This window comes from Scomber japonicus, chromosome 11, assembly GCF_027409825.1.
Source record: "Scomber japonicus isolate fScoJap1 chromosome 11, fScoJap1.pri, whole genome shotgun sequence".
NCBI classification, from domain to species: Eukaryota; Metazoa; Chordata; class Actinopteri; order Scombriformes; family Scombridae; genus Scomber; species Scomber japonicus.
Window position 1 is genome coordinate 5,970,017 of NC_070588.1, and position 14,811 is coordinate 5,984,827.

At 40.2% G+C, this 14,811-nt stretch overlaps 2 protein-coding genes across 2 annotated transcripts in view; one reads left to right on the top strand and one right to left on the bottom strand.

Annotated features, from left to right (window-relative positions):
- LOC128368315 (ly6/PLAUR domain-containing protein 1-like) overlaps nucleotides 1–6,244 on the top strand; it is a 31,725-nt gene extending 25,481 nt beyond the window's left edge. The window contains exon 3 of the mRNA XM_053329105.1: nucleotides 6,003–6,244. Coding sequence (XP_053185080.1) covers nucleotides 6,003–6,244 — 242 coding nt within the window. The remainder of the gene's footprint in view (nucleotides 1–6,002) is intronic.
- Nucleotides 6,245–8,215: 1,971 nt separating this feature from the next.
- Nucleotides 8,216–14,811, bottom strand: part of gpr39 (G protein-coupled receptor 39) — a 38,486-nt gene continuing 31,890 nt past the window's right edge. Inside the window, exon 2 of the mRNA XM_053328710.1 lies at nucleotides 8,216–9,282. Within this exon, the coding sequence (XP_053184685.1) occupies nucleotides 8,789–9,282 (494 nt within the window). The 3' untranslated portion in view covers nucleotides 8,216–8,788. The remainder of the gene's footprint in view (nucleotides 9,283–14,811) is intronic.

The following is a 14,811-nucleotide window of genomic DNA, read 5'->3' on the forward strand; positions in this document are numbered from 1 at the left end:
ACTTTCTGACCATTATGTTGAGTGAAAGCATCACAGCAGTATTCATAGTGCTGCATGTTTCCACCATACATACATAGATTTGAGACACAGCAAAATAGTAATTATATAATCCATAAAGAATAAAGTGTGAGGATTTTATCTATCATACCTTATTTTTCTCCCCCCATCCTGATGCAGTGAAACAGGGACTGAGCCGTGGTGGAGTAAAAGTGGAAATCACTCAAATCTTCCGCTCGACTGTAACAATAGAAAGCAATTAAACTTTCCATTGAGCTTGAAGCAGCGGACTCATTTTGACTAGAAGGGAGCTTTTTTTTTTTTCATACGTTCACCTCACATGGATAAAAAAAACAAACATTGTGTGTCCTCTTTTAAAAGTGTTCACTGTAAAAACATTTTTTAAAAAGTCATTAAATTGTGAGATGTAATTCCGACTAATGCAAAGAATTTAACAGGAGCCTGAAAGTGAAACTTGACTTCCGATTACTGGGAAACTATGACAAGATGTATGAAGGTTGGTGAATGATTTAAAGCAGGGGGGTCAAACATGAGGCCCGTGGGCCAGAACCGGCCCACCGAGGGATCCGATCTGGCCCACTTTTCTTCCTCCCTTCCTGTCCTTCCCTCCTTCCTTCCATCTATCCTTCCTGTCTTCTTTTCCTTCCTTCCTTCCTTCCATCCTTCTGTCCTTCCTGTCTTCTTTTCCTTCCTTCCATCCTTCTGTCCTTCCCTCCTTCCTCCCTTCCATCCTTCTGTCCTTCCCTCCTTCCTCCCTTTCTTCCTTCCTTCCATCTTTCCTTCCTTTATTCTTTTCTTCCTCCCATCCACCCTTCCTGTCTTGTTTTCCTTCCTTCATGTCTTTTTTCCTTTCTTCCATCCATCCTTCCTTTCTTCCTTCCTTCATGTCTTCTTTTCCTTCCTTCCTTCCTTCCATCCATCTTTGCTTCCTGTCTTCTTTTCCTTCCTTCCTTCATGTCTTCTTTTCCTTCTTTCCTTCTTTCATGTCTTCTTTTCCTTCTGTCCTTCACTCCTTCCTCCCTTTCTTCCTTCCCTCCTTCCTGTCTTCTTTTCCTTCCTTCCATCCTTCTGTCCTTCCCTCCTTCCTCCCTTTCTTCCTTCCCTCCTTCCTGTCTTCTTTTCCTTCCTTTCTTCCTTCCCTCCTTCCTGTCTTCTTTTCCTTCTTTCCATCCTTCTGTCCTTCACTCCTTCCTCCCTTTCTTCCTTCCCTCCTTCCTGTCTTCTTTTCCTTCCTTCCATCCTTCTGTCCTTCCCTCCTTCCTCCCTTTCTTTTTTCCCTCCTTCCTGTCTTCTTTTCCTTCCTTTCTTCCTTCCCTCCTTCCTGTCTTCTTTTCCTTCCTTCCATCCTTCTGTCCTTCCCTCCTTCCTCCCTTTCTTCCTTCCCTCCTTCCTGTCTTCTTTTCCTCCCTCCCTTCCGTCCTTCCTCCCTTCCTGTCTTCTTTTCTTTCCCCACATCCTCTCATCCCTCCTTTCTTCCATCTTTTTAATGGTCTGGCCCACAAGAGGTCAAATGAAATTACCCTCCTGATTTAAAGTTTCTATATGAATGAGAATAAAGAGTTTCAACTGTAGTTTGTTTGCTCTGCTGGAAGCGAGGCACATTAACAGATTTGGTCGGTAAGTGATTGTTTGAGGTGAGAGGAGCCATCAGATCTGTATTCTCCGTCGGCGACACTTTTACTACTCCTCATTTTTCCGCTGAGTAACCGTGTTATCGCCTCTTGCCATTTTCCAATTACTGCTCGAGATGAAAAACCAACAGATTAAATAACAATTATGAAAGCCAAGTAGGATAATCTTACTTTTAGTTATTTCACATACAGAACTTGTTCCACAGTCTTCATAATGTTAATGGACATTTTTAGGGCTTGAACAGAAAACATCAGAGATCCATTGAAACTGTTAAAATTAGAGACATAAACACAGTGAGTCCAGTTTTAATCTCCAGACTTTTGCATCTCTCTCTCTCTCTCTCTCTCTCTCTCTCTCTCTCTCTCTCTCTTTTCTCGGGACCCCCTGCTGATACATCCGCGGGGCACCATTGGTTTAGGAGGTAGAGCAGGTTGTTGTTCACTAATTGCAAGGTTGTCTAAAATCTGAGGTTAACATATTTATAAATGCTCCCTGCAAGTCAAACGTCAAGGTTTAAACCTTCCTCTGAACACTTTTACCTCTTTTCCACCGAGCTGGAGCCAGTGCTGGTTCGGAGCTAGTGCTAGAGCCAGTGCTCAGTTGGTGCTAATCCAAGCACCTCTTACAAATCTGTTGTTTTTCCACCGGCAAGGAGCCACGCGATTACGTCACTGTATAACGTAGCCAGCGTGCGCCTTTGAAGCACTTCCATGATTCACCAGTGAGAGGCAGCAACATGGCGCAAGGCATCTAGCCTGCCGGAAACGAAGAAGAAGAAGAAGACTCAGCTCTGGCAAAAAAAATTATAAAAATAGTACTTTTAATCAACAAATCTTTAACCCTCTGTAAATGCCACGCTAATAAACATTAGCCCTGCCCCCAGTCCGCTGACATAATCGGTTCTTGCTTTAGACTAGCAAAGAGTTGGTGCTCGCTCTGGCTCCTGTTCTGAGGCTCGGGGCTGGAGCTTTAGCGGTGGAAAAGCAAAGAACGTTGCTTAGTCAGGCTCTGGCTCTGAACCAGCTCCAGCTCCAGCTCGGTGGAAAAGGGGTATTTGTATGCGCCATTTTTTTCCTACCGTGCCCAATAAACTGGGTATGTTTTATAGCCTTTGTTGCTAGCGCTGTTGCTAGGGTTGTTCTACGTTAACCACTCATATTTTGAAACAGATTCGGGCTCAAGCATGTACGGGCGTATTTGAGAAGTTTCGATTTTGGTTTCTCGACATAGCCTCTGGAGCTGCTGGAAGGGATGGGAGGGGGGGGAGACAGGAGCTAAAACGGCCTCTTACAGACAGAGGCTGAACTGAGGGGCTGCATAAAGAGACAGTATAAGATAAATAAACTCATGCAACGATATTCAAGTGGAGCTCCAGAACATAAATATACAGCTTATATGTTTGGATGTGCTTACAGACTTTTAAGTGTTGGTATATATCTGATCCATAGATGCTTATTGAATTTCACTATACTGAAAAAACCCCACCTGTAATGTTATTTTTTATATTTCCTCTCTTTTGAATGACAGTTATTTATACTTTTGTTGATGATACCTTTCACTGTTGCACATAAAACCCTTTAAACATGACTAATTCAGGGTGTGAAACCAGCATGGACATTGTTGATGAATTCAAACAATGTTCATTAATGTATTTTTACCCCTCCTTGGTAATTGAAATGGTCACAGCTGAGGGGAAAATTGATGCTTTTCTGGAGAGATTTGAAAATGGAAAGCAGTCACTGGAAATGCTTTTTAATCAAATGTAGTCCTGAGAATGTCTCTTTGATCAAACTACACAGAAAGTCACATTTATTCTTGTACAGATTGAGAGTAAATAGGACAAAGTCTAATCAGAGTCAGAGGAGAAAAACATCCAATCATAAAAATACACATTCACAAAAACTTTGTTCTTCATAGCCACAGATGGATCCTCAATAAATCAATTGATAGTGTTATATTATACAAGAGCTTCCCAGTTATAGATTAACTTCTAAATAATAAGTAGCTCGGTATAGCGGCTGAATCAAGGATTGTGTAATGATCATCAAAGAACAGACTGATAGATACCGTGTTATCTTCATTTATGTTATCAGCCCACCTATAACCTGTTATCCTGTTTTTCCCAGGCTGTAACTATGCAACTATGCAACTATGCTGCTACTCGTCTATCGCAGGAATCCCTCCTCTGTTGCTCTGCCTGACGTTAATTCATACTGAACAAAGGAGTTTTTCCTTATTTGGATCAAAGGTTTAAGGATAGAGGATGTACAAAATGGAAAGCCTTGTTTGGCTAATGTTGTGATTTGTGACTTTGGGATAAAAAAAATAAATAAAAACTGACTCGACTATTAAGCAAACTTCTAAATGGAGGAAGGTTTATTTATTTTTGGTTTTACACAACAAATAGCCATCAAAGAAATGTCAGAACAACAAAATAATGTGTGTGAGAGGGAACAGGAAGAAGCAGAAAGCTTTCCTCCCTTCCTTCCTTCTTCTGTCCTTCTTTCCTCCCTTCTTCTTTTTTTCTCCCTCCCTTCCTCCCTTCCTTCCTTATTCTGTCCTTCTTTCCTCCCTTCTTCTTTTCTTTTCTCCCTCCCTCCTACCTTCCTTCCGTCCTTCTTTCCTCTGTCCTTCCTTCCTTCCTTTCTCCCTTCTTCTTTCTTTTCTCCCTCCCTCCCTCCTTCCTTCCTTCTTTCCTCTGTCCTTCCTTCCTTCCTCCCTCCCTTCTTCTTTTCTTTTCTCCCTCCCTCCCTTCCTTCTTTCCTCTGTCCTCCTTCCTTCCTTCCTTTCCTTCCTCCCTCTTTCCTTCCCTCCTTCCCTTCCTTCTTCCTTCCTTCCCATCCTTCCTTCTTCCTCCCATCCTCCCTCCTATCCTTCTTTCCTTCCTCCCTCCTTTCCTTCCTTGACTCGAGGACAACAGGAGGGTTAAAATGAAACCACACCAGTAACCATAAGCAGGACTATAAATGTTTTACTTCAATTATTTGAAAAAAAAAAAGGCAGCTCGGTGTAATGTGGAAAATAACTGAATAGTATCGAAGTGTAATTTCTACTGTAGGAGGAAAAGCTGCTGAGATGACACAGCCACAATCCTCAGTCCTCCAGACTTCAAACACTTGAGGCCAAACTTCTGAATCTCCAGTCATGAAACACTCACGAATAACTGCCCAGTGTTAGAGACGGAGGAGCTGTGGGACGTAACCAGCTGCTTTACAGTCCGCACAGTAAACCACTGAACTGTAGAGCTGGTTTCACTGCAGTGGACTCCAACTTAAGTTTTATCTATAAACTTCTTCTGGATGTAAAAAAAAGAAAAGAAAAAGGAAAACACTCCCACTGAGATCAGCAGTTATTTCCATTTTATATACTTTACTCTACTAGCTGCTCAATACATTTCATTTCATTCTTGTGTCTATAAACTTATATTTTACATAGTTCTTTCTTATATGCAGAAATGGTAATAATTGCTTTGTCTTTCCATATTGCTTATCATACAAGACTCAGGTTGATCTATTGGTCTTATTAATATTGTTTTTATTTATATTTTTTCTTTTTATTTCATGTTTTCTCTTTTATTTATCTGTTTATCCTGTGTTTTTTTGTTTCATTTATATATTTAACTCATTTTATTATCTTGTGTTTCTTTTTTTATTTATCTTTTTATCTTTTTATCTTTCTTTAATTTATCAATATAACTTTATTTTTTATTTATCTATTTATTTAGTGTTTTTTCTTTTTTACTCATCTATTTATCATGTTTTTTTCTTTTTGTGGTTTTTGTATATAATGTACTATGTGTAAACATTATACTTAGAAGACACATCCAGTTGTCATCAACAGTTTCTGCTGTAGTTAGCCAGTTAGCTGAGTTAGCCAACGAGCTAGCAGCCGAGTTAGCTGCCGAGCTAGCGTCAGAAAGCTCTCAGATGTAGCATCCATGTTTCTGGTAGAGGTGGTGACTTTGATTGACAGGTAACATTTGATAGGGGGCGGGGCTTCAGCGGACTCGGCGGCCACGCCCACATCGTTTGGGAGCAGAGAAAGATGTTTTTACACAACTTTGAAGCGTAATTTCATATATTTGGTGATTTTTTTAATCATTCAAATTTGGCAGGGTGGTTAACAACACACTTTTCTGTGGTATGTCAAACTCTGAACACATATTTATTCTTACTTTACACGGACTATAAGCTTTGATCCTCTTGTTGAAAGAGTAGATCATATTTATCCTCAATTACAGGCAACCATCTCACAGTTTCTCTCTTTGTTCTCTCTCTTTCTTTCACTCACACACACACCCTCTAATCCTTTCATTATAAGTCTAATGCACCCATTTGTGTGTTTTATTCCAGGGATACACTACCGTAAGTCCTGCGCCTCGTCAGGAGCTTGTCTCATCGCCTCTTCGGGCTACCAGCAGTTCTGCACCGGCAAGCTCAACTCAGTGTGCATCACCTGCTGCAACACGCCGCTGTGTAACGGACCACGCCAGAAGAAACGACCCCAACCGTCCGCTGCCATTACCCTGACCCAGCCACAGCTCCCCGTGTTCTCCTCCTTCATCCTCCTCCTGCTGTCCTGCGGCCTGTGCTGACAGACCTTCACACACACGGAGATGAAAGGAAATGCTGCACCTCTATCAGTAAAAGAAGACCAGAACTGGAACTGTATTGACTGAGACAGTGAAGAGAACGCATACGTCGGTGGAGCATTGTATAGTATTTATTGTCTTCAAGCTTGTTTCCAAATGTGAAAAAAAACCCAACAACTCTGCACTGTGAAGTTTTATCATCATGTTGTGTCACATCACAAATATGATTGTGGTGCAGCAGCAGCAGCAGGTGGAGTCGGGTGAGGTGAGGTGAGGTGAGGTGAGCTGGAGGACACTGCTGTGGATGAATCTGTATTTTTGTTGAGAAGCAGTCGACTCCTTCTCATTTGTCTTTATTTACTTATACTGTAAAGTCCAATGAGACATATCGCTGGGAAGAATTCATCATTTATTCTCTGAGCCTTATCCCCAGAATGATTTGCTCTGTATGAATACCATTACGTGGAACAATCAACAAGTTATATGAGCATTTATGAACTGAAAGATGTATGATAATAATAATAATAATGTGTGATATATATTTAAAGAAATAGTGCAATCTGGATAAAGAAAATCAAACCAGAGATTATATATTAAAGCCACCTGCAGCTAAACACCACTTCACAGGTATAATAATATGTTTGTATCCTGCATCTTTTCCTTTACTAGTTCTGTAACAGCTTTGGCAGTCTGTTCACACATGTTGTAGATAAAGCTTGTTATAATACACGCAACCTCTTTGAAACCACTGAAATCAATACAGATTGCATTGAGCAGGAAGTGATAGTAGTACAGGCATCTAGAGTGGCTACAAGTCTGTAACCATAATGACCAACGCCAACATTTTGGGAGTTTTGCACTGTGGCCACTTTAAACTTTATGACACTGAAAGAAGCTCTGAAGTTGTCTTTTTTAGATATGATATGATTAGGGAACCAGGTGTTGGATGTACATATTTCCAAACATATGAGGCAATGTGCTAAAAAAGTTGTGTTGTGTAATATTCAGTTAAAAAAAGGTCTGCTTTGCTGATTTGAGCGGTTAATATTGACGTTTTTTAAAGTGACTTGATCTTAAAGGTACTCTGTGGAGTTTTGTTTGCGTTTGATGTTCCCAAAAAATGTATCCTTGGTGTTTTTTTTACATACATATATATATTTTCAGACTTGCTTTTCTTACATTGGGTAGCAGTCCTTGCCATCTTTGCTGATGTATTCCTGCATGTATTGCTTTAGTGCGTTGACCGTCGTTGCTATGATGTCACAGTTTACATACAGACAGCTGAATACAGTGTTCAAAGATGGCCGTGGTTCGTGTTACTCAACTTAATTTGCTCTGGTCCAAATCAGTTGATGTTTCTTTTCTCACAGATTAGTGAACCAGAATACTGCAGGAACCGTTTAGCTCAACGCCTCATAGCAGGGTCGGTTCATGGTTGGGTCACATTGCCACCTCAAATAAACCATTCACAGAGTTCGTTTGGGACCAGATCGAGACCACCAACTCTAAAAAGGTCTCTGTGTGGTATGACTACTGTGTTCAGAGCTGCCCAAAGGAAGTGCATCGAGATCAAAGTCAAACTAAATTCTTATTAAACCAAACTGAAAAGAACCGGTCTGAAAATGAAAATAAAATAGTGTCTAATAGAGCCCGACCAATGTATCGGTCAATCGATATTGGCCTATCACTGAAATATCGGTATCAGTGTTTATGCTGTCCGATATGTGCTAATATTTTTTTAAAGATATATAGGCCACATTTTATGTATATGTACATATTAAATTCCCAGTTACTGTTTCAGTGCACTGATGTCATTCTATGAAAAATCAGTTTATTCTTTTCCATTCTTGGTTATGTATATATTTTGTTGATATAATATTATCGGCCGAATTTCCTATTATCGGTATTGGTATGAAAATCTAGGATCGGTCAGGCTCTAATGTAATACCTTCTCGAAGACAACAACATGCAGCGTAATACTCCTTTATTTTTTACATTCATCAACATATCAAACTCACATACATGACTGCTGGCTTCCTGCTGGCTCCCTGTACACATAAAACTGTTTTAAATGTCTCTTCAAGACTTTTTATTGGACCTTAAAGAAAGTTTTATTCATTATTTCACAGATGTTTCTTGTGTCACTCAAACAAGATTTCTGGGGCGTCTTAATATTTCTGTTACATACAAAACCTTCACATTATTACTATGTAGTCCCTCTAGTGGTCACAAACTCCACCGGGTACCTTTTAACTTTTACTTAAGCTTCACGTTTAACTGAATATTTGAGCTTTTGTATAATCATATTCTGAAAGTGTCCCTCTGAAAAGTCCCATCGAGCTTTCTCTATCGTGCCAAATTGTCAGCTGAGCGTGATTTGTCATGGAAATTTCTAACCTAACTCTTTGTACTGTGTGTACTGTGTATAAGGAATATCTCTATATTTGTTGCAGATGGCACAACACAAGCGTCCTTGGAAGAAAAAAAAATCTATTTCCGCCATGTTTGTTTTACTGTTTACTGTGTGGCATTAAATTGTACAGCACATTATACTTCAGTCTCTGATGATGGGTCTGTCTTTCCTTTGAGAGATACTTCAGTTTCTTCTGTCAGGCTGAGAGTATTTGAAGCCACTCCTGAGTCACTTTGACTCTGAAACGTTGTGAAGGTGGGAGGAGTTTTATCTTTTTCCATGGTGGATTGGTCGTCCCGGCCGCGACGCAGCGACTTAAACAGCAATGGTCGCAGGGAGCGCGCAGACGCAGCGGGGGTGCTCCTCACAGTCCGCTTGTTGACATGTTCGATGGTGAGGCGACACCGCAGCACTTGCATAAACACCTCCCTAAACTGCCTGGAGGACAGGTTGTAAAGGAATGGGTTGATGACGGAGCTGAGATAGAAGAAGGTGTCGGCCACGGGATGGAGGGCGATGTAGCTCTGGAAGAAGTAAGTAGTCCACCTGGCTTTGGGCACGGCAGCCAACATGAGACGACGGATCTGGTTGGGAAGCCAGCACACCATCAAGGATCCTACGATGAGACCTGAGGAGGAAGAGGAGTCAAAAAGAAAGTTAGAAACACAAATATTTGAGGACATACACCTGTTTGCTTTGCTGCCAAGAGTTACATAAGAGGATTAATATTCAGGTTTCCACATTCAATACAAAGCCAGAACCAACAGCTTATCTTAGCACAAAGATGGGAACCATGGATGTATTATAAGAACTGGATACCAGACACAAACATGACACCTCATTTACTCAAAGTCCAAAGCTTGAAGGATCCTGTCAAACATTTGGCAGGCTGCCAGTGGTCTAGATACAAGTCGTGGACAGGCAGTGTTAATAACATTTTCAGGTACGTTTACATACAGTTTAATGTGCTGAAGCTGAGCAGCTAATTAGGAACTGCTAGCTGACGTTAGCATTGCACTTTTCCCCCGTGAATGTTTGTCACATGACTTTGATTTGAAAGTCAGATAAAGGTTAGATAAGAAGGAGACTTTAGCAGAACAGCTAAATGTGGGTTGTTGTTCAGAGTCTGTGGCTCTTGCATAGCAGGATGCAATCAGGCTCAGTGTGATGACTTTGGGGGGGGCGTCGTCGTTTCCTGTCAGTTCGTTGTGTTGTATACTCTCTGTTTTGATACTGTTCCTGCAACTTTTTTTCCGGATTTACTGGATATTGGACTTGGATTTTGGACTTTGGACTACTGACACCCATGGTTTGACTTCTGCCTGGTAAGATTTACACTTTGTAACGAACTGAAGGAACAAGAAAAAAAAACGGCGGGCTGGTTAGCTAGCTATTAGCTAACAGCTGATTGGGAAAACAGCTAACTGTGCTATCAGCTGACGCCGGCAAAAGATAGCTAAAGAAGGAATGAGGATACGGACACAGTGGATGAAAAACTATTTGGATGACAGAAAACAATTTGTAAAACTGGCTGATTATTGTTCCAGATCCTTGGAAATTACTTGTGGTGTAACCCAGGGGTCAGAGATGGGTCCCAAATTATTTATACACTGATTTATGCCATGTGTCTACAATATTAAAACCTGTACTATTTGCAGATGATACACATTTGTTTTGCTCTGGTAATGATTTACAACAATTAATGCTTGATGTCACCACAGAATTGGATAAAATAAAATTATGGTTTAATGAAAGTAAATTATCATTAAACTTGAACAAATCAAAAATAATGCATTATGGGAGCTGGAAGAATAATATGCAGATAAAGGTTTTATTGGATAGTGTTGCGATTGAAATAGTAAACAAAATTTCTTGGGGGTGACAATAGGGGGTGAAAAAAATTACTGGAAATCCCACATCAAGTACGTATAACAAAAAGTCGAGAGAGACCACTGCAGTTTTAAACAGAGCAAAATCATAAAGCAACTTGCACACTGTGTATAGTTTTATACACTGGTGAATTCATTGTTATAGAGTAAAATAAACCCCCATGGGAGGACATTATTTTTTTCAAAAGCTACTTCCTGTTCAGAGACAATGGTTAGTTTTTGTATTTATCAGGCTTTACTAATCCCAAATATCTAGGAGAGATTGAAAATGCAAACAAAACAAAAGCTCAGATCAGGTCTCAGATAATGACAAACTTTTAGGTTTTTGTGTATATTATTTGTTCTTATTTATTTATATATAGGCTATGTGTTTATTTGTGTATATGTATGAGCTACTGGACACATGAATTCCCCAATCCGGATGAATAAAGTATATCTATTTATCTATCTATCTATCCATAGTCGAGATAAAAGGCTGTTTAGTTTCAGCTGCAAAGGTCAAAGGTAACACAGTCAGCACCTCTAAAGCTCAATAAGAAACATGTTATATATCTCATTTGTTTAATCTGTTGTGTCACAGAGGGTAATGTGATGGATTATTTCCTAGTTTTACTCAGACACCTAAGAGTACACACTTTGTACCGAGTACATTTTGTTTCCAATCGAGAGAGTCGCCTCATCGACCTCCAGGACACAGGATGGCATCTCTGACTGCTGAGTCCGCCCACTGATTAATCTGCCACGTTTGTTAGTCTCTGTAAGGAATAACACATCCTCCTTCTATAACATGGTGTTTATCTATTTCCCCTGCAGTGTTTTTAATGGGAATAATGCTGTGACTAATAATCCTTTCAACATTCACAAAATTATCTGGATTGAGACTTCATTTCCTGCCGAGGAACACAGATAAACACATTTATTTATAATTAGTTATGTCACTTAAGAAAGAAGAATAACAAATGAGAAAAACTTTCTTCACAAAGAGTCAAATGTGGGTGGTAAAAATCTCTCTCAGTTGTTTGTTTTGATGACACATTTTTTACTTTACAGGTGTTTATTAGGAGTTACAGGCACCTGTGTGAAGACTTTGGCTCAGGTGTTTCGGTTCAGTTGGAAGCTGTGATTCTCACTTCATGCTAATCTAAAGCGTCAGCTAGCTGTGACCCCTGCAGGCCATGTCTGAGTTTGTGCTTTTTCTTTTTTAGAGATGCAGGAGACAGTATGCGGTAGTAAACACTGACGACAGCAGAAACACATCCTCAGTATTTTGGTGGAAAATCAAGAATTTTCACAACCTGAAGTGCACTTACATGAGAGGTTTTGAAAGGACAAAAACAACACTTTATAGATTGAATTGGCTCCATTGTGATGTCTCAAAATTGCATTAGAGAGGTGTGAACGCTGACTGTGTCGTCAATATAAAGCTTTCCATGCAGCACAACACTGAAGCCTTCAGAAAAGAGATGTGCTTAATTTTTAATCATGTAGTAGTGGTAGTGAAAAACAAGCTGCAGGTCAGAATTGATATATTATATTTAGGTATTTTTCTCTTTGTCTGGGTTGAGCTTCCAAAACTATCCTCCCAAAGTAAAAAGGAGAGGATCAGTCTTTTTTTTAACCTAAAACAACTTAAGGCCCATTTATGCTCAACATTAAATACGGATATGGATGCTCTGCGTTCATTTCCTCCGTATTGCTGCACGTTTCCATAAAGCTTACAGATACGGACCTAACGGAGCAGTACCACCGGAAACCATGGGGGGGGGGGGGGGGGCAGTGTTGCTGTCACTACTCGATACGTAGCTCTAGTGAGACGCGAAGAAGAAATAACAATGGCGGATCTAGAAAGTTAGAAACTTTAAACATATCGTTTTTTGTCTTTTATGCAAGAGGAACATTATCAATATCTCCTCCACAGTCGCCATGTTTGTTTTTGAGTTTGTTGTTGTCATAAACGTTTGACTCGGTGCTGCCCCCTGGTGGATGTATTGGTTAACATCCATGCTAACGTAAAGGACGCATGGAAGCATGAGAGCAGTGACGGTAACATCGTTTGAAACGGACCTATACATTTTCGTACGTCCGTTTATCATAAATGGGCCCTTATGTTAATGTTCACATAACGGAAGTCCTACTGTGGTGGGAGTAATTATGACAAAGGAGGAAATCAGATGATGTGCTCTCCTTGAAATATAAACTTTCCAGAATACAGTGACAATCCCAGCGGAGTAAACTGGCAATCACAGCTGTCAATCAACACCTAGACAGCAGACAACAAAGCTAGTTTTCAAATCTTATTAATAGAGCAATAAATCCTAACATGACAGCCAGCACACTGAATTTAGAAATTGAGACCATAATAATAATATTTGATGAGAAAAGTTGCAGCTTTTTGAATGGTTGTCTATTTGAGCCAGCATGTAATGGCAGCAGTGGTATGGCTCGGTTTATACTGGTTTATACTCCACTAATGGGTGCCTGCAGGAGGAGTTACAGTTTTTGACAAATACCAAACACTTATATCTGACAACAACTACATTATAGTGTGTTAGACATCATCAAATTTTAATATACTGCTTATAAATACTGAATGTTAGGCCTCAAAGCAAAGTGTAGCTGATGAAAGGCACAAACAAGTAACACCAGTAATAACTGTATCAGAACAATGATTGCTTCAGAGAAGAAAGGAACATCAAAAGATTATAATAAATAAAACAAAAGATAAAAAATGTTGGAATGAAAATGTAAAAAATAGTCAATGATGTATTTTGTTGTTTAACCTTTGTGTCGTCCTCCCGGGTCAAATTGATCCTGTCTGTTTTGACTGTTCCTTCTTTCCTCCCTCCCTCCTTCTTTCTTTCCTCCCTCCTTATTTCCTTCCTTCCCCCCTCCCTCCTTATTTCCTTCCTTCCTTCTCTCTTTCTTTCCTCCCCCTACCGTCCTCCCTTCCTTCTTTCCTCTGTCCTTCTTTGCTTCCTTACTCCCTTCCTCTTTTCCTTTCTCCTTCCTACCTTCCTTCTTTCCTCCGCCCTTCTTTCCTTCCTTATTCCCTTACTCTTTTCCTTTTTCCCTCCTACCTTCCTTCTTTCCTCTGCCCTTCCTTCCTGCCCTCCTTCCTTCCTTCCTCCCCCCTCCTTCCTTCTCTCTTTCTTTCTTTCCTTCTTTCCTCTGTCCTTCTTTCCTTCCTTACTCCCTTCCTCTTTTCCTTTTTCCCTCCTACCTTCCTTCTTTCCTCTGCCCTTCCTTCCTCCCTCCCTCCTACCTTTCTTCCTACCTCCCTCCTACCTCCCTTCTTTCCTCTGTCCTTCTTTCCCATCCTTTCTCCCTTCCTCTTTTCCTTTCTCTCTCCTACCTTCCTTCTTTCCTCCCTCATTTTCTTCCTTCTTCCTTCCTTCTTCCTCCCTCCCTTCCTTCCTTCCTCCTTTCCTCCTTTCCTCCTTTCCTTCTTTCTTCCTCCCTTCCTTCCTTGACTCGAGGACAACAGGAGGTTTAAGGTGGCAGAGATGTTGGATGTTCCAGTTTCCACCATGTACTAAAAACACTCATTTTTCAAAAAGCACTGCAGCTACACGTCAGGTCTCAACATGTGCAAACACAGCCTGACTGTGGGGTCACAGGTCGCTCCATCAACCCGCCGCCCTTTACCAGCTAGAAAACATCAACCATCAACCGTCACCATGGCGATGCAGGTTGTTGCTTAGCAGGGTCACTCACAGCCGCCTCAACATCACACATTTAGTTTTGGCCCTGTGGCCTTTAAATAACACAAACAAGAGCAACACATCTACTCTACTCCAACGTGAGACAAAACCAATCTTTCACCTCTCTGTAATCTGACATGAAAACAGTCGACTGAGTGTGTATTTATTTGTAATAATATGATACCAGATACTGTTCATGATCATATTAGTACATCTGGTATTGGCAAGGCAAGTTGTATTATGTGTTATTATTATTATTTGTATATGGTTTATACCGCACATTTCATGCACAAGGACATTCAAAGTGCTTTATATAGTGCAAAAGAGTGTGAGAGCAGGAATAAGAACAATAATTAAAAAAAAAAACCAAGGCTAAAAAAGCAAGTAGATAGATAGATAGATAGATAGATAGATAGATAGATAGATAGATAGATAGATAGATAGATAGATAGATAGATAGATAGATAGATAGATAGATAGATAGATAGATAGATAGATAGATAGATAGATAGATAGATAGATAGATAGATATTGATTTATTGTCCCCGAAGGGAAAGTTGTCTTGGG